The 25,487-nt window shown below is 44.5% G+C and overlaps 1 protein-coding gene across 1 annotated transcript in view; it reads left to right on the forward strand.

Moving 5' to 3' along the window:
* The first annotated feature begins 4,854 nt into the window (after positions 1–4,854).
* The window catches only part of ANK3 (ankyrin 3), a 590,040-nt gene continuing 569,407 nt past the window's right edge, over positions 4,855–25,487 (forward strand). The window contains exon 1 of the mRNA XM_084753955.1: positions 4,855–5,089. Within this exon, the coding sequence (XP_084610081.1) occupies positions 5,033–5,089 (57 nt within the window). The 5' untranslated portion in view covers positions 4,855–5,032. The remainder of the gene's footprint in view (positions 5,090–25,487) is intronic.

Here is a 25,487-nt window from a genome sequence, read left to right on the forward strand (position 1 = left end):
GATCCCTCAAGCTGGAGTTACAGGGAGTTATGGTGGCCCCTGTGTGGGTGCTGGGATCTGATCTCTGGTCCTCTGCAAGAGTAGTAAATGCTCTTAACAGCCAACACACACACACATACACGCACACACACACACACACACACATCTACATAACATAACACTAAATATATTTAATAATATATATAAATATGTATTTTTAAAACATAAGCTCACATTATAAAGCCCAGCCTAGCTTTGAACTTGCTATTGGCTCGTGTGTGTGTGTGTGTGTGTGTGTGTGTGTGTGTGTGTGTGTGTGTGTTTCTTGCTTGAAACAGACTCTTAAATAGCCCAGGCTGGCCTCTAACTCAATACTCTTTCCAAGAATTGGGATTACAAGAGTATGCATCCTATCAGGCTTACTATATTAATGGGAAAGCATTCTTTTTTTTTTTTTTTAATACAAATGCTTTATTTAGCAGTTGCAGGTCATCCCATGGGTTAAGTGGTGGATATCCAGGAGCTAGCAGCAGGGTCAGTGCAGCCTCTGAGCCTCTCTTTCTGACTTCAATAGGGTGAGCACATCACCCTCTCAAATGGGGCCTTTGACATTTCGGATGATAGACTGGCTCGTGTCATCCACAAATTCCACGTGCACCCGCGTGCACTGTCCCTGCAAACTGGTCCTGCCCAGCACTTTGGTTACCCTAGCCAGCTTTATGGGCTGCATGTGGCTCCTGTCCATGATGGCAGCGATCTGGCAGAAAGGGGAAAGCATTCTTACTTAACTGAATACAGGTTAAAGACAAACTATTGTTCCAAATTTCTTTTTTTTTCCCCACCTTCTTCATTTTGCCCAAGGCCTTCGTTTCTTAATATAAAAGAAACCCAGCCAGTGACTAAAAGGTTTATAGAAACCTGCCCAAGACACTAGCTGTCTGGGTGATGGTGACAGGGTGAAAAGGAACGGAAATGATTAGATATAACTAGGTTTTGTTTAATCCCCTGTTCCTAAGCCATCCGATGTTTTCCGGTGTGTGTCTCTGTGTGTGTGTGCAATAGTTGGCATTAGACGGAGAGAGAAGCTGAGGCAGGGGGAAAATGACAGGCAGCGAGAGGGGCTTTTCCAGTGGGTAGACCTTGGCAGACAGCAAGGCAGTCAGGATGGCTGGGGGTGGAGTGTCTGAGATGAGATAGGGAGGAGAGATGGAGAAGAGAGGCAGGCACAGAACAATCCAGATTCTGTGGAGAAAGCAGAGAAAGAGCATTTGGGGGGAGCTATTTCTCCCACAGCATGGAAAGGGTCGACCAGAAAGCTCAACCGCGATGACTTCTTCTTGTGAGTTGACTTGACGTTTAGGGGGAAAATTTACAGTATTCGAGCACGGAACAGATTCAGTACCCAAAATTCAGAAGCTACTGTAGTTGCCAAGGGGACAGGTGAGGAGTCCGTGCCAACTGGTATATGACCTGGCACAAAGTCACTGCTTGTAAAGCATGGCAAGCAGTGTGTGTAGATAGGGGCACAGTACAGAAGGACAAAGGGAAGAAGGGAAGGAGAGACAGAAAGAGAGAGAGAGAGAGAGAGAAACTGCAGATAGAACTCAGTGCATTATAAAATGTAAAGCACACCACACATGGTGTCTCACACCTGAATCCCAGTACTTGGGAAGTCGAGGCCATAGGATGGCCTTAAGTTCAAAGCCAGGCTAAGGTACATAGTGAGTTCAAGGCCAGCCCTGTGAGACAGTCTCAAACATAAGTAGCAAAAAGAGGCCTAGGGATAGAGTCCACAAAAAGGATCACAGACAAAGCATGGTGTGAGCAAGAAGACACACGGAAGCCCAGATCCCAGGAGTTGAGTAAGGAGAGGGTACATCCCTGTGTAGTCTGGAATATCCCTTATGCATGTGGCCAACCAGCCAACCATGATTGGGGTGCCCAGCATCATTAGCGGAGGAAGGGCAGAGGCATGGTGTTGTGATTAAACTACCAGTAGGGCCTAATAATTGTTTATTATTTGACCTATACTTATTATTAAGGCAGTATAACACGCTAGCAATCAATCAAGACGCATACACCTGTTATATTTCAAAATAGCCTTAGTTAACCTGGGGCAGGGCAGATATCAGTCCTCTAAAACTACTTCCCATAGCGGGGCAGGTATCCCCAATCCTATGCCATCTGTGTCTAATAATTTCTATCAAGCTGCCTCCCATCCATAATCCCACGTACTTGCTAGTACTTGCTAATGTTTTTCATCTGGTCCAAGTCTCTATCGACGCTGGCTATGTGCTTCTCTTTCATTTAACCCATGGAACCTTAGCCACACCTATCTCATCTGCCCTGCCCAGGTGTGATGGCTTTTTACTAATTAGCATCATACATCAGACCATCCTCCAACAGCATGGTCCATGGTCAAACAGGGGCAGGACTGCCTTGTCAGTGTCCACTACTGATCTTTTATGATATTTGGCCATGATAGCAGGAACAGAGCTGGTCAACATTAGAGAGTGTCACAGGCTGGATGCAAAGGTTTGTGGTTTAGCTTCGTGCCCCCTCCCCCCCTTTTTTTTTTGGAGGAGGCATGCAGTCTCTCACTCTGCAGGCCTTGGACTTTTCAGTTCAGCCTCCAGAGCTCTGAGACAACCAGCTTGAGCCACCATGTATGTTTCAATTATAATGTTTCAAGCAATAGCCAGACTCCTGGCTGCTTGCTTTTACAGGTGCAATACAGCCTGCCTCTAGAGGAGGGAAAGAGTCTTGCGCATCCCCAAACACAGCATTTCTCAGAAACAGGTACCTGGTAAACAGACTAGAAAAAGGCTCTGCAGGAAAACACCCCTTTCTGGAGTCTCCCAGGGGCTGCTTCTTGGATTATCTTCCTGTCCCCTCTTTGTCCCCTTCAATTTCTCTATTGTCTTTCTGATTGCTGCAGGCACTGATGGTGGCTGAGTCACTGCTAGTGTGCTGATTTGTAAAATACCTGTGTTCTTGCTGGGCTTACGTTCACCTGTATGTTCAGCTTCCCACATCCAGTGGCTGAGGGTTTAAAGCATCCATTCCAGCTCAGCTGGTGAGACAAGACAGTGTCCTTGCCTTCATGGACCTTAATGTGCGAGGCATGACATGGTGCTGTAATGACAGCAGTGGTCATTGGCCTTGGGTGGACAAACAGGTTCTTTTGGAAAGTTGAAAACACCTTCCTTCCCCACATGTAGCACACAGAACCTAACGTTAAATCTACCATATCATGGCTTGCTAAAATCTGAAAACAATATTTCTGAGACTAGGTTTCCAGACTGTGCTGTCTGTCTCACATGGATTCTTCTAGGTACAAATGAAATAACATAGGCTTGAGCGGTGGTTCTCGCCCTATGGGTCTAGACCCCTTTTGGGGGAGGGGTGGTGAAAGACCCTTCCATAGGGGATGCACATCAGATATCGTGCACATCAGATATTTACATAACGTGTCATAACAGTAGCAAAATTGCAGTTATTGAGTACCAACGCAAAACATTGTATGGTTGGGGGACACCACAACATGAGGAATTGTATTAAAGGGTCACAGCATTAGGAAGGTTGAGACCCGTTGGTCTAGAGGCTCAGCAGAGATGGTGGACACACAGCTAAGGAAGGTCCCACAAATACTGTCTTTGTTTTGGAGGGGATCAGAGTCTCAGCAAAGTCCCCTGCAGGGTTCTCTGGTTCGGGTGTAATTACGGAGCTTTATCGCTAGTTGGCAAAAGTATTGTTTTCCCCACTTCATCAAATGCTACAAACTTGAGAATTTTGTTTTAGTTTAGCCTCACCTGAATTGTTACTCTCCTTAAAAAAAAAAAAAAAAAAAAAAAAAAAAAAAAAACTAAACTAAACAACAACAGAAACAAACCAACCAATCCGTGTTTTACCCCTATGTAACTGCTTAACAGGGACACTTCGGATCCCTATCACTTTCACTTACCAGAAAAAAAGAAAAAAGAAAAAAGAAAGCAAGCAACGGTAACAATAAACAATGAACGCGAACAATGAAAGCAATGTTTCCATTCTACTTAGACTCCAGGTGCTTGACTCCCTGGATAAAAAGGATTCTAGCCACTGGTTGAGAGAAAACTTTTATCTTTACAGCCAGAACTGAATCAGGAAGCGAAGAGACACATTTCTGCCTGGGTCCCTCACGATGATTGGTGTGAACGCTGGGAGAGGTACTCCCTTGGAGAGACACCCAGCTAGTATAGGTGCTTTCCTGCTCCGACGCCTACCCACCAGGATAAGTTCTACTGGGTTTCCCTGTGGCCAGGACAGCCAGCTGTCCCTTGTTGTCTGACCTCCTAGAAAGGAGGACACTCCGAGATCCCGCTCTCGGCGTCCTGGCCAAGTAGGGCTCAGCCCTGCCTCCCACTCGGGGGCAGGGGCTCCTCTGAGTATCTAACCCGAGTCGTCGGAGCGCTGAGTGGTCCTCACATGGCGTGGACCCGAGGTTGAAATTCTGACTCTGAGGGGTGTGTCTGTAGTTACCGTTGTCCCGAGGATTTTATATTCTAAAGTGAACAGTATAAGTGAAAGCTACATTGCTGACGGGCCTGTTAAATTCAGACAAGCGCCAGTCCATCACTAGGGAAGATATTGCTAGCATGGTGGGAATGCTATTGAGATTCAGTCCGCCCGAGTTGGGCGGGGTGTTCACTGGCCCTTGCTCTGCTCCCAAACATTCCTCCAACGCCCCGAGCTCTCTCAAAGCTAATGGGTCCTTGGTGTCCAGGGGACCCTGCGGCGGACTCCGCACTGGGCATGCTCGGGCGGCAGCGGGCTGGACGGGTCGCCGCGCCTCCACCTGGCTGGCCCGCCCCTCGCGAGCAGACCGCGCAGCACCTGGTGGCGCCCGGCTGGGGGAGGAGACGGCGCGGGGCGGCGCTGCGCGTTCCTGAGCCGTGGCTCAACTTTTTGCCCCCTTGCCTCCCGGGGGTGAAGTTCCTGGATTAGGGGGTGAGGAAACGCGGACCCGGGCGCCTAGCCGAGTTCCTGGGAGGAGGAGCGCGGGGGTCTCTATAGCATGGCCTGGTCTGGCACCTCGTCTCCAGTGGGCACGGGGAGCCCCGATCCTGAGCAGGTGAGCGCCCCCACCTGTAGCTGCCTCCCCACCGAACCTCCGTGGCGATGATGGGCTGGGGTTGGGATCCCGGGAGACCAGGAGACACTGGGACGATGAGGAAGCCCCGTGTTCCTGCGGGAGGAGGCGGGGGAGCCCGGGAGGGGAACCCTGTCTCTGCTCATCGCCGGGTCTCGCAGCTCCCAGACGGTGGACCGGGGTTTGGCTTTCGCCAGGAGTGCGAGCTCCTAGCGGGCGCCGCAGCCCTAGCGTCCCCAGAGGGCAGGGAGGTGAGGACCTGGGGCTTTGGTTCCGAACATTTACGCAGAAAAAGCAATGCGGGGCGCGGGGCCATAGGCGGGCCAGCTGCGGATGGTGTCTTTGGGTTTCGTGTTCACCGCCAGGCCGAACTTGTCTGAGGACACGACTCGGCGTTTACTGCACCTTTAACAGGGAAGTCACCTGGCTGGGAAAGTTAACCTTCAGTTAGGTTTTCTTTCTTTTTCCTCTTTGAAGGTGAGTGGAGAGACTTAGTAGGGAGTTGAGGGGCAAAGCAGCATGCTTTCGAAATTGGGGCATAAAAATGCAGGGCCCTCAGGTACCATAGCAGTGCCAAGGGGTGGCTTGAGGTGGGTTCTCCCCGCCCCCCATCACTGGCATCCGAGAGCAACTTGCGCCAAGAAAAAAAAAAAAAACCCAGCTGCTTGAGGAACACAACGGTAGCTTCTCTTTTTCCTGTCGCCACACAGCCGGGTCCTCTAAGGCCTGAGGCTGTCAGCCATGTAGGCACTGAATAGGGTAATGCGTGTTCGTGGAACGCACACTGAAGGGGACAGAAGAAACCTTAACTATCCTGGGAGGGGAGGAAAGTGGGGGCTGGGCGCACGGCGGGGGGGGGTGGTGGTGGTGGAGGGGGCGTGTCAGGAGTAAAAGAGTATCCGTGTGCATTCCTGATCTACTTTAGGAAAACGACACATACTGCATTTAAAATACACCTGGAGCCGTCTTGAAACCTTGGTTTATCTAGCTTAGCATCTGTTAGCCCATTCCTGTCTTTCCCCAGGAATCTAGAAGGCTTAAAAAGACGCTCCGCTCTTCACAAAGTAAGCGTGTGTGCGTGTGTGCGTGTGTGTGTGTGTGTGTGTGTGTGTGTGTGTGTGTGTGTACACGCTCTTGCAATCTGATTCTGAGTTTTGATTTTGTCTGTTGGGAGAGTAACTGTGGGCCTGTCTAAATTTGGAAGTTCTTGTTCTCTTAGAAACAGTGGCCTACCTCCCTGGGGAGGTTTCTCACTGCAGGAGAGTGGCCAGTCCAGGTAGGCAAGGGTGTGAGGGAGGCAGGCTCAGGAGGAAGGCAGACTGCTGCCCCAGCACTTCAAGCCTCAGTAGAATCTGCTGACCTGGCCTCAACCCACTACGTCTCTAAGGAGGCACATGCTCCCTCTATGCTGGGAGGGAATGCAAAGTTAAACCGCCTCTAAAGCAACGCAATCCCGGCACCTATCGAATGTGGGTTCTTTTCATTTAACCAGCTGAGAGAGTGAAGAAAGATGCTCCGTGACTGCTCTGTGACAGTCAACTGTAGTTGACTGTTAACTCCCAATGTTTCTCTTGGATCTTTTTGTTAAGACATAAATAAACGCGTTTCCTACTCAAGCTAGGCTCCGTGCACGCACACACGCACGAACAAGGGAAGAGACAGGTCCTCTGTTTGGAATCCACGGAGACGGTGAATTCTGAGCCTGTTTGCACTTCTGTGGGCTGGCTAGGTCAGCATTGTGGTTTTTCTTTGTTCAGTACCTAGTTGTATTTCCTTTCCCAGTAATTAGTGAGCTCATAAAGCCAATGAGTCCTGGTATTTGAAAAGAATATGATTGTTCTATTTCTACATGATTTCCCCCCCCCCATCCCCATATAGATCACCTCCAACTGGTTAATTATTGAAGACAACCCACTGAAAAAATTGTGCACACACACACACACACACACACGCACATACACATGCACACACATACGCATACACACACACACACACACACACACACACACACACACACACACACACACGAGTGCTGGTCAGAGGACAATCTCAGGTGTTGGTCTATGTCTTAGCCAGGGTCCTCTGTTTGCTGCTGTGTTTACAGGCTGGTTTGCCTCCAGAGTTTAAGGCCTTTCTCCTGCCTGTACCTCCCATCTCACCACAGGAGAGCTGGGGTAACAGATGTGCACCACCATGTCCGGCTTTACCTATCTATCCTCTTGGGATCTGACCTCAGGTCTGTTTTGCACAGCAAGCGTTTTGCCCACTGAGCCATCTTCCCAGACTTCAAATGATCCACTCTATGCACAAATTGCGTGTATCCTTTTGTACAAAGTGTCACTGTAATTGTGGGGGAAAACCGATATGATCTAAACTGGAGATTATGGGACATTGTAGCCTATAAAGGACAGTTTTAGTTCATTTTAATAAACCGGTGGAAATTGAGGAAATTAACCTGCCTGGTGCTTTTGCTTGAGAGTAATTCTGAGCTAGCTCGTGATCAAATATGCTCGGATCGTGAGCCTTCCTAAAGTTATCCCAAACTCCACTTACTAAAACTCAGCCTTCTGGAAACAAACACACAAACAAACCAAGGTTACTAATGACCCCAGCCAGGCCTGGGTGACCTTCCCTCTGGGTGTGTGTGCGCTGCCTGGGCTGCCCCTGTGTTTCTGATCTTGGCTCTTGCCAGTTTGAATGTCAGTGGCATGCTGGCTTTTGCACTAAGGGACCTTGGAACAATAGGCCTTTTTAATCACAGTTTTTCTTGTGTATCCAATATCATATGAAAACAGTTTTCAAATAGAAAATTGCATTCTATTTATTTTATAGGACTCCCCCCCCCCCCCCCCCCGCCCTAAGTCAAGGTCATGCATGCACTAGATCCCAGACTAGCCTTGAACTTGTTACTTTCCTGCCTCAGCTTCCTGAGAGCTGGGATTGTGAAAGTATGTATATCCCATGGCCAGCATCTTATAGGTTTTGACATTTCTGTGATATTGTCTACTTTCTAGTAGGCCTTCTTTTGTTTTGTTTTGTTTTGTTTTTTCTGTTTTTACCATGCTGGGGATCAAACTCAGGGTCTTACATGTGCTAAGTCTGAGCTCTAAAGAGATTTTAGCTCCATCGTACGAATGTCCAAAGCCTAGCTAGTTAGTCAGAGACTGGAAGGATTATTAGAGTGAAGGATGGCCTCTCTTTGAGGATACTGTGTATTTCCCCCCAATTGGACTGTAAAAGACATGGGTAACAGCTCTGGAATCCTCAGTTCTGCCTGAAGCCACCTTGGACAACTTGCCTCAGCATGCTGGAGAGTGGGCAAACTCTGCAAATGCATTCATTTACTCAAAGGGTCACTGACTCTCCCCCTTCATCCCCCCCCCCCAAATCAGCTGGGCTTCTTGTTTGACCAGGCAAGTGTGATTAGTGATATGAAATTAGAAATGACTCTTCGATGTTTTTAGAGAATTAAGCCTCACCTTCTTGTGTGGAGAAGTCTTATGGGGATTTCTTACTAATGGGCAAGAGGCAAACAACCACGTGAAATTTATGTTTTCAGCTCCCACTGGGCAGTGTTCTCCCTAGAGCAAACTGTCACCACCATCTAGTAGAATCAGTTAGTGTTTCTAGGTGACATGCTTTGGGGGGGGCAGTTTCATGACAGGGTTTCTCTGTGTAACCTTGGCTGTCCTGGACTTGCTTTATAGACTAGGCTGGCCTTGAACTCACAGTGATCCTCCTGCCTCTGCCTCCCAACTGCTGAGGTTAAAGGCATGCGCCACCATGCCCAGCTTTGTGACATGACTTTTTAAGACACGAAGTAAGTTATTCTGTCATTTCTTTAATCAGACAGACTCCTGCCATTTCCAGATATTTCTAAGGAAAGTGGGCTCCCAGTGAACTGGTGTGAGCATGAACTTTGGACTTGGCCTGCAGGAGAAGGGGGCTGAACCAGAGTTAATTCTGGTTGCCGTTGTAGACTGAGGAACGTGGGCTTCTTGCTGCTTTGGAAATACTGTTTCCCCTTGTTTCAAAGATAACTGTGGTGACTCAGCAGCAGCTGCTTTGCCCCTTTAGCTGGCAGCAGAATTCCTGCCCTGGGCAGCGTCTCTTCATCATTACAACAGGTACAACTAGGGGTGAAAGAGGTTCAAAATTCAGTCATAGGTCAAATCTGGCCACGTGCTGAATGTCTATTTGTTGTGTGTGTGTGTGTGTTTTTTTTTATGACTTAGTACTAATTATGGACCAGAAACGAAATCAGCCCTTAATAAAGCAATTGATTAAATAAATACGGGGGATGGAGGGTAGGGGGCGGGGCAGGAAACTTTTCTTGTCTCCTTCATGTTCTACATTTCTTTTTTTAAATGTCTTTCCATTCTTAGCTTTCTGGGAGAAAGTTTCATCTTCAAGGCCTCCAGCTCACCTTTTCCTTGTCTTTTTGTTGTTGTTTGTTTGTTTCTCTTCCTTCCCCCTTCTCTTCCTTTCCCTCCCCTTTCTTCTCTCTGGAGGGTGGCAGGATAGAAATCTCTCTTGTTAGGAACAAAAGAATCCCAACTGAAGGTCACAGATAGCAGGGATCCACGTTTGTGAGCGGCCATAGCTGACTTCTAGAAGTCCTTTGATGTCACTGCTTTGTATCTGGCTCAGAGCATCAGCCACCTGTATTTGGAGTCAAGCAAGGTTTAGGGGTGGCTTGTTTCTGACCCTTCTGAGCTAGTAACTGGCAAAGCCTTGTGGCGTAGGGAGACAAAAGGCAGTCTCACGCGATGCCTGTAGAAGCACAGACCAGGGAAGCTGTTCTGGGAAGCAACCGGTTTTAGTTGTCGGATTAAGTAGCTCTCTATGACCCAGAAGTTTCCATTTCCACTGGTGGGTACAGAGTGTGTCATAGGTCCCCGGGGGACTTGGGTCTAAGGTCTTCCTTTGTCTGCTGGGCTGGGAGTGGTGGCAGGAATGGGGGGGGGTGAGGGTGGGGATGGAGTCAGTTCTCTCTTTCCACCTTTACGTTGGGTCTGGAGATTGAAGTTGGATCAACAGGCTCTTAAGTTTTACACACGGAGGACATCTTGCTAGGCTAATAATGGAAGGTAGAGGGTGGAAGCTGCATGGGAGACAGAGAGGAGGATGGCAGGAGCACACGTGAAGTTTTTCTTACTAAAGGAAGCAAGCTCATGTGTGGTGGCTCTTAAGAACATAGTGCTGGCCAGGCGGTGGTGGCGCACGCCGTTAGTCCCAGCACTCAGGAGGCAGAGGCAGGGGAATCTCTGAGTTCAAGGGCAGCCTGGTTTACAAAAGCGAGTCCAGGAGAGTCAGGGCTACAGAGAAATCCTGTCTCAAAAAACCAAACCCAAACCCAAACCCAAACCCAAACCCAAACCAACCAACCAACCAACAACAACAAAAATCATAGCGCTGAAGCTGGATGTGGTGGCACATACCTTTAATCCTAGCACTAGAGAGGCAGAGGCAGGTGGATCTATGTGAGTTCAAGGCCAGCCTGGACTACACAGAGAAACTCTGCCTGGAAAAAAAACCAAAAACCAAACCAACCAAACAAAAACATAAGGCTGGATGAAGAAGAGGGTAGGGGCTATAAGTATTAGACTGTGTGAGTTAAAAATTCCTATGTCTACCTGGCCTAGGTGGTATAGATATAGTTACTAGAGAGGCCAAGACAAGAGATAGCTAATGCCCAAGAATGAGGCTAGCCCGGGGTATTAGTCAGGGTTCTCTAGAGGATCAGAACTTATAGATTGTATGTATATGTATATGTGTGGACACATACACACACACACACACACACACACACACACACACACACACACACACACACGGGTTTATTAGAATGGCTTACAGGCTGTGGTTCATCTAGTTCAACAATGACTGTCTACCAATGGAAGATCTCAGAATCTGTGAGCTGTTGCTCAGTCCACGAGGCTGGATGTCTCAGCTGCTCTTTAGTCTACACTGGAATCCCAAGGAAGAAGGTTCCAATGCTAGTGAAGGAAAAGGCCTTCCAGTGAGAGCAAGTGCTAGCAGGCAGAGAGAACAGGTGGCGCTCTTCCAGGTCCTTTTTATAGGCTGCCTGTAGAAGGTGTAGTGAGATTAAGGGTAGGTCTTTCCACCTGAGAAGATGCATATAAAATGTGGGTCTTCCCACCTCAAATGATTTAATTAAGAAAAAATAAAATCCCTCACAGGTGTATTCAGCTGCTTGGGTTTTAGATGTAGTCAAGTTGACAACCGAGAAGAGCCGTCACACCTAGGTTATACACTGAGACTCTGGCTCTTAAATGTATTTGTTACTTCCTTGTTATTTTTGAAGTTTGGATAATCCAGATTGGTTAGCCTTTGGCATCATCAGATTTTATAGGATTAGAATGCAGTATACTAAATATTTAATTAAAAATAATGAATATTTAAATTTCTGCTTGAGTATAGAAGGAACTGAATAGGCTGTTGTATCACAGATTGTGTTCTGTATGTATATTCTTCTTCCTTGTTTTAGAAGCCCAGGCTGGTCTTGAACTACTGTATAGCTGAGGATGGTCTTGAACAACAATTTTTCCTCCTCCTCCTCTTCTTTTTATTTGTTTTTGAGATGTGTGCTGGCTAGCTTTATGTCAACTTAACATAATATGGAGTCACTGGAGAGGAGGGAACCTCAATTAAGAAAATATCCCAATTAAGAAAATGGGGCTATAGTCAGGCCTATAGGACATTTTCTTAATTAATGATTGATGTGGGCAGGTTTAACCCATTGTGGGTGGAGATACCTTCAGTGGGCAGTCCTGGGCTCTATAAGACTGAGCCAGCCATGGGGAGCAAGCCAGGAAGCAGCCTCTTCCCACGGACTCTGAATTAGCTCCTGCCTCCAGGTTCCTGCCCTGATTGAATTTCTGTTTTGGCTTCCTTCAGTAATGAACTACAAGGTAGAAATATAAACCACACAAATCCTTTCTTCCCCAACTTGCTCTTTGGTCACGGTGTTCTATCGAAGCTATAGAAACCCTAACTAGGACAAGTTGGTACCAGGATAGTGGAGGATGGCTGTGACAGACCAGACCGGACCATGTTGTTTTGGAGAGGATTGAGGAAGGACTTTAGGCTAGGAAAGCCATTGAGTGTTGAGAGCTCAGCGAGCTGTTGTGTAGGAGCTTGCAAAAATAAGAATGTTGAGAGCAGTGCAGACAATGGAGGCCTGGCTTGTGAAGCTTCAGAGGGAAGTTTAATGAGACTACGAGGCCCATTTGTTAATTTGAATTAAGATTTTGTGGTTCTGGTCAGCTGGGGCCAAAGACTCAGATGGGATTAACGAGATGCCAGAACCACTAGAGTGAAACCTTTGCTTTGCTGAGATACTTGATGCTGGTCAGCTGGAGCTGAGAAATTAGTGGCGATTGAGAAGAGACCAACGTCGGTGAGGTGAAACCTTCTGGGAAGTGACTCCTAAGAGCACAGAGAAGCTGTGTTCCAGAGGCAGCCAATGTTGTACCTTGTGCTGGCAGCTGAACTTGGAAGTGTAAGAGTCACCCATGTGGTACTGGTATTGAAGGCATGAAGGGGTCATGGAGAGCAACTGAGGCCTGACACTGTGAGAGACCAGGAGAGGCCATTGGTGAAGGTGCAGACTCTGTGCCAGCTGACGGCTCAGGATTGAAAGGGTCATGCAGCCAGTTGAGACTTGGACATTGAAGAGAGCCTAGGAGAGGCTATTGGTGAAAGTGCAGCTTAGCTGCAGCAGAGACCCCAGCATTTTAGAGCTACCTGTACCATGGATGACCATCAAGAACAGCAGCAGCAGTGGAGTGGAGCCAGCCTGACATTAAAAGACAAGCTATGGGTGTTTGTCCAAGAGTGTGGCGCCAGGGAGGTGACATGAGCCCACAAGATTGTGAGTGGACAGCAGGCATGGGTGTTGAGTTGTTTACACTTATGGAGTTTGCTTTTGCTTTGCTTTGATTGTGACCATGCCTGGGCTCTTCCCTCTTGAGGTAAGAAAGTTTGTAATTTATGTTTTATTTTACAGGAGCCATAGTTGAATTTCTTTGAATTAAAAAAAAAAAAACAACAACTTTGGTTTTGATTGGCTATTTTAAAGAGACTGGACTTTTAATATGTTTGGGTTAGTAAAAGCTAGGATTTTAAAAGTTACTTATATTTTTAATGTGAGCTCTTAGGGATGAATGAGAAAAGAAAGGCTGTCACTTAATGGTGTGTGTGTCAAGTTGGAAGGAGTCAATTGTGTGAGACAGTTGTATGTCAACTTGACACAAGCTAAAGTCTTTGAGAGGAGGGGACCTCCATTAAGAAAATTCCTCCATTAGATCAGGTTGTAGACAGGCCTGGAGTACATTTTCTTAATTAGTGATAGATAGGGGAGGAAATAGCCCATTTTGGGTGGTGCCCTTCCTGGCCTGGTAGTCCTAGGCTCTATAAGAAAGCAGGCTGAGCAAGCCAATAAGCACCACTCCTCCATGGCCTCTGCATCAGCTCCTGCCTCCAGGTTCCTGGCCTGTTTAAGTTCCTGTCCTGAATGCTGAACTACAGTGTGGAAATGTAAACCAAATAAACCCTTCCCTCACCAACTTGGGTTTTGGTCATGGTGTTTCATTGCAGCAATAGAAACCCTTCCTAAGACAGCATGGAATTTTGATTAGCTAATTTATTTGCTTGAGATTGCTTTCAGTATGATCATATTCTCTCTCTCTCTCTCTCTCTCTCTCTCTCTCTCTCTCTCTCTCTCTGTGCACTATTTTTTAATGTATTTATCAAATGTATCACTCTTTTCAGTATAACATCTGTACTTTAAACTAATTTAGAAAGTACCATCTCAGTCATTAATCAGAGACTTTAAAATTTTGACTTAAAAGATTGTTTCTTAACATCTCACTGAGGCTTTAGCCATGTTGACTGTGTGTGTGTGTGTGTGTGTGTGTGTGTGTGTGTGTGTGTGTGTGTGTGTGTGTGTGTTGCTGTGTAAAATCCCAAGGCTTTTGCATGGCAGGCCCTGCTTTACCTCTGAGTTCTTCCTGCAACCTGCATTGTGTCTGCGTTCTCAGAGGTATTAGCTGGGCCAGGGGGTTGTGCTCCCTTATTCTACGGAATCAGGCTAATAGGTACATAATGGTCAAATTCACATGTTATTGTAGCTTTTCCTTCATTGCAATCTGGCTGGATTTTGGAGTTCCTCTTGGGTAGAAGGTATGTTGCTTTGATTCATGAAGATGTCTAGTGAGGTTTCTACTGAGTAGCTCTCAGAATGACAGCTGATCAGCCTGCCATTCATGAGGTATTTAAGGAACTATGTAATGAGTTGTTTTCCAAGTTGTAGTATCTTGTATGATGGCATCTATAGGTACTTGCTACAAAATCGTTGTTGCAGTTTCCATGTAAAGAGTTTCCAGGCTCTAACATCCCAACTGTGGTGAGTCTGTCAATCAAAGCTAATCCGTGGCATCTGGCAGAACCTCCCAGTGCATGAGTTTGGCCAGAAGTGGATGAAGGCTCCAGAGGTGTGAGTAAATGCTGAATGCTTATTCATGTAGCTTCCTGAAGAAGCCTTTCATCTGTTAGTTGGTGAACATCCTGTACCCCAGTTAGGAATCTGAGTCATTAGTGAGGTCTTTCCCCATTCCCCTCAGTTCTGCCTGGGAACAGCTCTTTAGGTTTTGAGCTTTGGTTAAGGGATTTGTCACTTTTCCCTCGGGCTCTTAGATCAGTGATCTCAAATGACTCCTTCCTTCTGCTTCGCAATGGTTAACTTCGACTGTCTATTCTACAACACCTAGAACCGCCTAGGAGACAAAGCTCTGGGCATGTTTGTAAGGAAGATTTTAGACTGAGTTCCTTATGGTGGGAAGACATACCCCGACTGCAAGGGACAGTGAGGGATCCCATGCTCTGGGCTGGGGTCCTGTACTGGATATAAAAGGGAAATCGAGCTAAGCCCCAGCATCTACCTCTAAGCTTCCTGACCAGCGGTCTTTGTGCTTCTGCTGCCATGCTGTGTGCTGTGATGGCCAATCTTAGCTGCCAACTTGATGTGCCTGGGAAGAGGGAACCTTTGTTGAAGAATGGCCTCCATCACATATTCTTCCTCTTCTTCTTCCTCTTCTTCTTCTTCTCCTCCTCCTCCTCCTTCTCCTTCTTTGTCTTCTTCTCCTCCTTCTCCTCCTTCTCCTCCTCCTTCTTCTTTCTAATTATTGTAGGGGAGGGCCCAGCCCACTGTGGGCAGCACCATTCCCTGGGCAGGTGGGCCTGAACTATATATGAAGCTAGTTAACCAACCATGAACCTGACAGCAAGCCAGTAAGCAGTGTTCTTCTGTGCTCCCAGACCTTGCTTTGAGGACCAGCCTTAGCTTCCTTCAGTGATGGACAGACTGCAACCTGTAAACCACATAAATCCTCTCCTTCCCAAGTTGGTTGTAATCTGTGTTTGATCAAAATGACAAGAGAAGCAAACATGGTCACATGCTTTCCCCTCCCCGGTACACTGTGCCTTTGCATTCTCCCATGAGTGGCTGCAAACCTCTTTTCTACTTTATCCCACTTCTTTTTGGAATGTTCTGACCCCTTGCAGTCCTTCAGGCCCACCTCACATGCCCTCTTTCTGGCAGCCTTTACTCATGTTCTCCAATACTGTAATATTTCCAGAACAGACTTCTCTGGTGACATTTGGTATATATTACCCGAATGTCTCATTTACTCTCTTATCTAGGGGCAGTAGGCTCCTGGAGGATGCATTTATGTTCTCCTCTTTTTAAAAATTATTTCATTTATTTATTCAAAACAGGGTATCACTGTATAGTCCTAGCTGGTTTGGAACTGACTATGTAGACTGGCCTGGCTTCAAATGCACAGCCACATGCATGTCTTTGCCTCCTGAATGCTGGGATTAAAGGTATGCACTTTCGAATCCAGCGAAGGTTGTCGACTGTCGGACAGCATTGAATAGCACTGAAGTTCTTTTGACCTTTAAGAACATTAAAAAATTCCATTTGAGTCAATTGAAGATATAACATTTTGATTCTAGGCTAGAAACGTGCGGGCCGTATATGTGAGTGTGGTGTTGGGCTCTCATCAGCTTCTCAAAGAGTCATCTCTTCTTTAAACAAAGGTGCAAAGCTCATATTGCTGTAACTGAGTTTTACTCTGGGTGCATATGTATGTTAATATATGCTAATGAGATGCATTCCCTCCGTTTATTACCTTGGAGAGAAGGCTTTGTGCTCATAAAGTCTCTGCCAGAGAACATTAAATTCTTTTGTCTGAGCTTCCTTCTCTGCTCTCTCAGGTTTTCGGTTAGTTTTGTTTTAATTATGAAGTGGTGGCAATTTTTCCAGCTTTCTGTGGGGCGGTTTTCAGATAGAGATTCTTGAAAGGATCATTTGACGATAACATAAATCGAATCCCTTCTTCTCACCTTGGAGATGTAACAGCCAGACTGATGATGAAAGAAATTTGGTGAGAGAGGCAAACAACATTCCTGGCTTCTTCTTACAGCTCCAGGTCCAGGGTTCTGCTCTGATGGGTCTGTGAAATGTAGAAGTGCACAGCAGAGCACGGGATAGTGCAATTAAAAGTCAAGAAATGTGTAAGAGAATATATCTTTAGTAGTGTGACAAGGTTTTGTCTCTAGTATGCAAGTGTGCAACTGGTCTTTACACATGGAGGAAAGGCCCAAAGCCACAGGGAAGAAGGAGCCAGAGAAAGAAGCGTGTATCTCTTATCTCATAGAAGGGGAGGGAAACTGGCTGATTATACAGGAAAAGATTTGCACGAACATCCTCCCCACAAGCACTGCTATCCCAGTTTGTGCAATGTTTTTGGTGGTAGATTTGGGCATATTACTTATCTATTGCAAGAGAATTAAAAACATGCCTGCCCTTTGCTCCAATTTTGTGAACTTCTGCTGCAGAAGTAAAGAGATATTTTTAAGGATGTTGATTCTAGCCACGCTTTTAAAATAAAGATGCTGGAAACAGACATCTTAATAGGACTTGGGGAATGTGCTGTTTACTTAATCTAAAATAAAGTGAGAGGATGCACCTTAATTATTTGTTAAGGAAAAAGCAAAGCCCGGAGTAATGGGTATAAGATGGTATGATTTTGAGAATGAAAAGAGGAAAACAGAAAGTCTGACATTTGAATGTAAGTTGCCATCAGTTGGCTTTTCTAAGGGAGGCGGATTTTGGAGGACAGAGTAAAATTATTCACTTTTCTCTCCGTCGTTTGGTTTTATATGTTAAATTGAGGATGCATTTTGTAATAATGTCCAATAAACACAACAAGAAGAAAACATTAGCTTTTTATTGTTGGTAGAACACAACCTACTCACTTGTCCAATTGGGGTTCACTCTTCCCAGCTGCTTTGATCAGATTGGCCACTAGACAAGCCGGTGGGACATTTTCTTGACTGCTTAATTGATGTAAGAGAGCCCAGGCCACTGTGGGTGGGTACCATCCCTAGGGGTCTATTAGAAAGCTAGGAGAGAGTGTGCAGGAATCCTCCATGGTCTCTACATCAGTTCCAACTTAAGCTCTTGCTCTCACTTCCCTTAATGATGGACCGTGACCTGGAAGCGTAACCCTTTCCTCCCCTAAGTTGTTTTTGGTCGGTGTTTTATCACTGCAACAGGGTTAACCTAGATCAAACACTCAGCAGCTGTTCTCTTGGCTAGCATTCCCTTATGAATTTGTAGCACCATTACTGCTCATCTGGTATCATTTACATGTCAAGGAATTCCAGCCTCTGGGATGATGGTATCTTGTGTTTGTGGGAGTCTTATCAGTGCTAATTAAAATCCTCAGTGACTGTGCACAGGCTCTTGAGTTCCGGCTGGAATTGAAGTGCAGCGTAGCAAACTCTAGTTTGGATGCTCCTAGTGCTGTCATGTGCCAGTGGGGTAGAATTTATGTTTTGGAGGGGGGGTCTCTATTCTATGCCCAATATTGGGGTCTCCATATTTTTCCATCCCAGGTAGGTAAATTATTGGTTCACTGGCTCTCCTCCTTCTTTGTTTTTAGTCAGGGTTTCTTTTGTCCCATGCTGGCCAAAAACCTCAATACATAGGTGAAAATAATATTGAAGTTTTGATGCTTGACCCTCCTCACTGTGAATGTTGAGATTATAGGCATGTGGCACACAGAATATGTGGGTGCTGGGGATGAAGTTTGGGGCTTTCTGCACACCACCAACTGAGTCATATTTCCAACACCCCCTTCTGTATTTAGTGCTTTTCCCTAAATTTAAGCTTAAATTTCAAAATAAAGATTTTTAAAAATTCCTCCACAAATATTATGTTGATAAGTCTGGAACATAGTTAAGCAAATGGCAAACAAAATTGATTCTTCTAAGACTAAAATAGCAACCATGCATGTGTCACCAAGTCGGTGTCAATCTCTCTATCTTTTAGGAACTTTCTTCTAAGCCACTCGTTGCAGATACTTTCTAGAGAAGTAATAAAAGAGGAGAGTATTTATTTATTATTTATTTTTAATTGGTGTTTTTTGTTTGTTTGTTTTTGTTTGTTTGTTTTGAGACAGGCTGCTCTATATAGCCCTGGCTGTCCTGGAACTCGCTTTGTAGAACAGGCTGGCTCAAACTCCCAGCCAGAGATCTATCTGCCTCTTCCTCCCAAGTGTTGGGATTAAAGGCAAGGTGCCACAACCACCCAGTATGGGCGAGGGTGTTTAAGAGTCAGACAGATTCAAATGTCCGTCACTAGATCATGCAGACTTACATCCTCACTTTTTCTTCTGGAAAAATGGTGGTGGTCTGCAGTCCTAGCTTCCCAGAGGCTCTTTGCAAGCATGAGATTTAAAGCTTGGAGCTCAGTTCACAGTAGGTGCTTTCTGTTGCTAGATCTTGAAACATTTCTTATACATTTGTTACTGTTTCTCATTACATACGCTGTGTTTCACACAAAATAGACCTTTTGTTGACCTGGTTCACTGGCATCAAAGGATCAGGCTGCTCCCAGCTGACGGGCATACTATGGGGTTTTGGTCACACTGGATTCCTTAATATTGTTCTAATGTTGTAGAAAGACCAATCCCTCAACTATCCAGAGCCCCAATACATTTACCTATGGTGCTGAGATGGAACACACATGAAAGGAGTGTGTATTTTTTTATGCTCCCATTATTTTGTGAATGTAACAACTTCCTTTGAGAAGCTCTGCAGGTTTGGACTTGACCTGTTTTCATTGCCAGTGTCATGGGTAGAAAGTGGTCCTTCACTGATATGGATCACAGTCAGTGAGATGTAGTTGCCCTATGTAGAACTAACTTACCGACATTTAGACTGGGCTTTTCGTTATCCCTAATATCAATGCTTTTTTGTTCTGTTAGTACATGTTCAAGTTAAAGTGGCTTTCTTGTAGATGAGGTCTTTTTATTTTAATCTTTCTGTTTTACCTTTTTTTTTATTAAGTATTTTTTAATTGCTTATTAATTTTTATTTAATGTGTATGTGTGCATTAGTGTATGCGTATTGTGTGCATACAGGAGCCACACAGGCCAGAAGAGGATGTTGCATCCCCTGGAACTAGAGTTGCAGACAGTTGTGAACTTCCATGTGGATACTGAGACCTGAACACAACTCATCTGTAAAAACAGGCAGTGCCCTTAACCACTGTTCTCTCTCTCTCTCTCTCTCTCTCTCTCTCTCTCTCTCTCTCTCTCTCTCTCTCTCTCTCTGCCCCCTGCCCCGCCCCTCTGTCTCTCCAGTCCAGAGTCTGTGCCTTTTAATTTGGATATTTTAGACCCTTCATGTTTAGGATAATTATATATTTTTGTTACTGTCTTCTATTTACTGTCCTTACTCTTTGTCCTAATTTATATTAATTTTATATTTTATATGAGTCTGTTTTCCTTCCCTCCTCTTAGCATGCAGACTATAATTTTTTAGGTATATTTAGAGTTTGTAAAAAAAAATCAATTTACAACTAATACATTTTATTTTCCAATATTAGTGTACTGTGATACAGACCACGCAGGTGCCCCTTTCCTGATTCCCTATAACATTGCTGTCACTCATTATTACTTCATCCCACTGGATCACTCAGTTGCCGATAATAAACTAATCATATAATAATAAGCTCTAGTAACCTTGAATTGACCACACTCTACAATCACTAAACACTGTGATACTGTATCCACTCCAGAGTTGTCTTTGAGTAAATGCTTACCTCTTACATTGCAGAAGAGCAATTGGGGACTGGAGAAATGGCTCAACAAAGAGTGCTCAGTGCTCTTCCAGGGTCCTCAAGTTCAATTCCCAGCACCTGTAATTCCAGCTCCAGGGGCCCTAATAACCTCTTCGGGTCTTCACTAGGCGTGCACACACATATTCATACACACATCCACACTCTCATACACACATGTATACACTCACAGTTCTCACACACACACATCTACTCTTACATATCCACACACTCTTACACATACACACACTCTTTTACTCACACACACAAACGTGCATACACACTCACACACGCACTCTCACACATACACACATATACACACACTCATATACATACACATACTCACACCTTCATGCTTGCACACATCCACACATCCACACACTCATACACACTCTCACACATATACATACTCACGTATTTAAAAAAAAATCTTTGAAAAAACTACTTGAAGAGTAAGTAGAGTTTAAGATTTTATTTTACCTTGATTTATTTATTCTCTAATATTGTTTTATTAATTCTACCTCAATGTTATGGTTTGGATAGTAAGAGCTTCCCCCTCCCACCGGGTTTTTCCTCACGATGACACTGTTGGGAGGCAGTGAGTGCTTTGGGAAACTGGGCTTAGGGAACTGTGGTGGGAAGTGAGCCCTTCAGGAGCGACTGTGGAACTGCCTTCTTACCCTCAGACCCTCCACCCCAAGGCTGAGGCCAGCCCTTTTGCTATGTCATGAACTCATTCAGTGCTGTGCTAGCTTGCCGCAGCTTCCCTAGAGTGGCTGGTTAATCATTGATTGTGGTGTCCCAATTGTGAGGCAAAAGATAACCTCTTATCTCTGTAAGTTATCTCAGGTGCTTTGTTATATGATAGAAAGCTGAGTGACGCATACACTTTTTTTTTGGACGCATACACTTTTTATTATTTTCCTAATTCCACTATTTGAGTTAGTCTGAGAAAGTATTAAACTCTGTTTTGGTGAAGGGACAAATGCTAGAACTTTATTAAAAGTGTAATTAAAACTTGTATTTTTTCTTCTCTCATGCCTTTTGAGGAATAGTTACGTTGAATAGATTTCTCTTTATTTGAAATTTTTGTGTGTGCACATGCATCTGTCTGTCTGTCTCTGTCTGTCTGTCTTTCTCTCCCCCCCCCTCCCGTGTGTGTGTGTGTGTGTGTGTGTGTGTGTGTGTGTGTGTGTGTGTGTCAGAGGACAACTTGTGAAGGTTAGTCCTCTCCTACCAAGTGGGTCCGTCAGGCTTGGTTGGTAGCACGTATTTTTACTCCCTGAGCCAGGATGCCAGCCAGTCTTTTTTTCTTTAACACTTTAGATATTTCATGCCACTCTCTTTCTGCATAGTTTCTAAAGAGAAATCCAATATAACTCTTAATTTTTTGGGGGAGACAGGATCTCACCCCATAGCCCTAGTTTGCCTGGAACTCCTTATGTAGACCAGGGCAGCCTCGAACTCACAGAAATGCGCCTCCTGAACACTGGGATTATGGCATGCACCACTATGCCCAGCTGTAATTCTGGTTCTTTGTTTATTTTTGTTTTGTTTTTCAGGACAGGGTTTCTCTCTGTAGCCTTGGCTGTCCTGGACTTGCTTTGTAGACCAGGCTGGCCTCATAATTCTAATCCTTACTCCTCTATGTAAAGTGTTTATTTGCCCTGGTTTAGGGCAGGCCTCAGGGAAGACATTTCGTACTTACTCTTCTGGGTTTCTCTTCACTTCCTGCATCTATAACTTGCTGTCTATCATTAAATTAAAAAAAAAAAACCTCAGCTGTTATTTCTCAAGATATCTGTGTCCCTGACCCCCTGTACTGGCTTGTCATTATGTCTATGTTAAGCCTTTGTGATAGTCCCACACTTTAAGCATTTCCTGCCCATTGTTCCATTCTTAAATGTTTCCATAGATGTCTTAGAACTTAACAAATTTTTTAAAAATTTGTATTCAGTTTTCTACTGAGTCCACAGAGACTTCCTAATTGCTGTCACAGTGTGCCTTCTAGCCTTTTAAAGTGTTTTCTTTTGATTCCTTTTAGTGTTTCTGTGTCCCTCTTATATTACCCAGTTATTAGTTCATGCTTCTTGCCTCTGTTCCCTAGCTCCTCATGGTATGTGATAACTTTTTTTTTTTTTTTTTGGTATGTGATAACTTGATTGGGCTACAGGACACCCAGGCAGCTGGCCAGAGGTTACTTCTGGTCATGTTTGTGAGGCTGCTTCCCACATAAGGACAGCAGTTACAGGCCACTCTGTCAGATTCATGCTGGGCAGTATGTACTCTAGAGGTCCTTGCTCTTACCCTGCCCCTACCACCTTCTTTCACATCCTCAGTAGGTAGCCCCACCATTCCAGATGAGGACAAAACAACAGGCTTTATTATTTTCTTCCTCTAATGTAATTAATTTTAATGTTTGCTGTCTTTCCTTCATTGAGTTCGGCTAAGTGGCTATCTTGTCCTTTTGAAGAATTAATCCCTTCATTTCACTGTTAGGTCTTTCTTTTAGTCTATACTGTGTTAATCTCCGCCCTGATATTTAGAATTTCTTTCCTTCTGGTTTGTAGTTTGGTTTGCCCTTGTTTTTGTAGACCCTCAGAAGGATTGTTACTTATTTTCTTGCAGATTTTTCACCGCAGATACTCAGAGCTACTGTTCTTCGTCTTAGAGCCACCTTGGCCACACCCAAAGCTTTTGATAAGCTGTGTTTTAGATTTCATTTAATTCTAGGAACGTTCAATCTGTTCATTTCTTCAATGGCATTTAAGAGTGTCAGTGACACCCTGTTGAGTTCATATGATCTATGGTGCAGTCTAACTCTGACTTTTCCTTGTTCTTCTTTTCCTTTTCTTTTCTTTTCTTTTTCTTTTTTTTTCTTTTTTCTTTTTTTTTTGGTCTGATTTGTCCATTGATACATCTGAAATATTGACGTCGTTGTATCTAGCCTCATCTCACTTTATGTTCACTTGAGCTTTTAAAAACTGGAACTAAGTACACTGATCCTGTGGGCATACACACACATCCATAATTGTTCTAGCTCCTTGATATGTTAATTTCTCTATTAATAAGCAGTCATGTGTTTTATTTATTCAGGCTTGTATTTATCTCAGAGTCTGCTTTTGCAGATGTAAGTGTAGTTATTCCTGCTTTTTTTTTTTTTACTGGTTTCTGTTTGCTTCACGTGTTGACTTCCATCCTTTTCTCTTAGTCAGTGTATGTCTTGTAGGCAGCAAACAGTTGGATCTTGTTTTCAGCCAAGTCATGATTCAATTCCCTAGTACTCCTTGGTTTATTCTCCTTTACAAATTATTCTATTTAGTCTCTTTTGATTCAGACTATTTTTTTCTCTGTATGTTCAGAATTTCCTAAGCCTAGTCTGAAACGCTGACTGGATGTCCAGTAATTACTTTAGTCTATGCTTATCCTGAAATTTTTTTATTTCTTCAATTTTAAAAGCTAACATTTTGGATATCATAATCATGGTTGGTAGATGTTTACTTTCAGGGCTTGGAAGCACATCATTCTGTGTTTTCCTGGCTTTTATCATTCTGTGTTTTATGGCTGAGGGGTCTGATACCACTGTGTTTGTTTTGTTTTGGTTTTTGGATTTTGTTTTTTTCCAAGACAAGGTTTCTCTGTGTTGCTTTGGCTGTCCTGGACTCACATTGTAGACCAGGTTGGCCTTGAACTCACAGGGATTCACCTGCCTCTGTCTCCTGAGTGCTGGGATTAAAAGTGTGCACCACCATGGCCTGGCCATTGTGATATTTTTGATTAGTCTATTCCTGATGTTTGTCATTTGATTTATTGCGCTTTTAATTCCCAACATTTTGTTAGTTTTTCAGGATCTAAATTATTTCTCATCTAATCTATTTTGCTGACTTTCTTACCCAAGTCTTGGATTAACTCGTTTACTTCATCTGTTTATTTGTATCCTCTTTGTAGTCATTTGTCATTTTTGAAGGTAGACTTTTGAATTCTTAGTCTAGATTTTCATACATTTTGGTTTCTTTGGATTTGGGAGTTAAGTTTTGGCTTTGGCAAGTCATCTTTCAGAGGCATCCTTATGTCTTGCCCTTTCATGTTTCTTACATGTCTGGGTGGTGTCTGGAAGTCCTAGTGAAAGGACTTCTCCTGAAGATTCAATCTGTAGTTGACTCATGGCTCTTTATAAAATGGCAGCATTAGTATGTTTTGTGCTTGGGGTTTGGGTCCTCTGACCTTAAAAGGTCATGGCAAGAACCTTTTGCAGACATAAGAGAAAAGGCAATTTCAATACTTCCAAGTTTCTGCAAAATAACTTACTCAGTGTCTTCATGTCACCGTTGCCTCTGTATGTCAGAACTGCTGTCTACAGACAAGTTATTGGCTTAGCTGGGTCACCTCTAAAGTGATGATAGAGAAAAGTAGCTAAAAACAAACAAAGCCAGAGGGTTTATCCAGGCCTCTCCTTGCAGGCATGTCATATCACAGTAGCTATGCGATTGGGAGGAAGTTACTAATCACTACAACAAGGAAGGGTTTGCTCATTAGTGATGCTGTAGTGAAATTTTCCAGCTCGTGTCCTGTGGATTCATGGTCATGATGTAGACTTCAGGATCCAGTGAGTTCATGCCTGAGAAGCACTGATGGTGGTAGCGGGGCCCAGGAGGCTCCAACTCTGTGCGTTCTGTCTGTGATCACACCTGTGAATGGCTAGCCAAGCATTTGATGTCTTTACTGATATCATTTAGATCCATGACTGTAAGAAGGAAAGGAACTCTTTTTTCCATCCTGGGTTTATATCAGAAAGCTTTAAAAGACACTAAGGTGCTTTAGAGAATTTAGACGTGGCAGATGTCCAGGTAACAAGTTCCACTGTGAATAGCTAACCAAATGGAAAACTGGGTTCTGTTGAACGCTTACTAGTTAAGAGCACTCTGGTATCCTGTGAGAGCCGTTATCATTGCTATTATAGCCTAAATTGTTATCTACACCTACCTCATCCTCTTCCTTCCCTTCCTCATCTTGAGATGGTCTCGAACTTCACATCCTTCTGCCTCTACCATCTGAGTACCAGTTTCTTGTGAAAAATCTAACCTGATGGCCTAGTAAGATGGCTCAGCATGTAAATGTATTTGCCGCAGAGCCTGATAACCCAAATCCAATGTCAGAATGCACATG

The sequence above is a fragment of the Acomys minous genome (genome assembly GCF_964271855.1).
Source record: "Acomys minous genome assembly, chromosome: 13".
NCBI lineage: Eukaryota > Metazoa > Chordata > Mammalia > Rodentia > Muridae > Acomys > Acomys minous.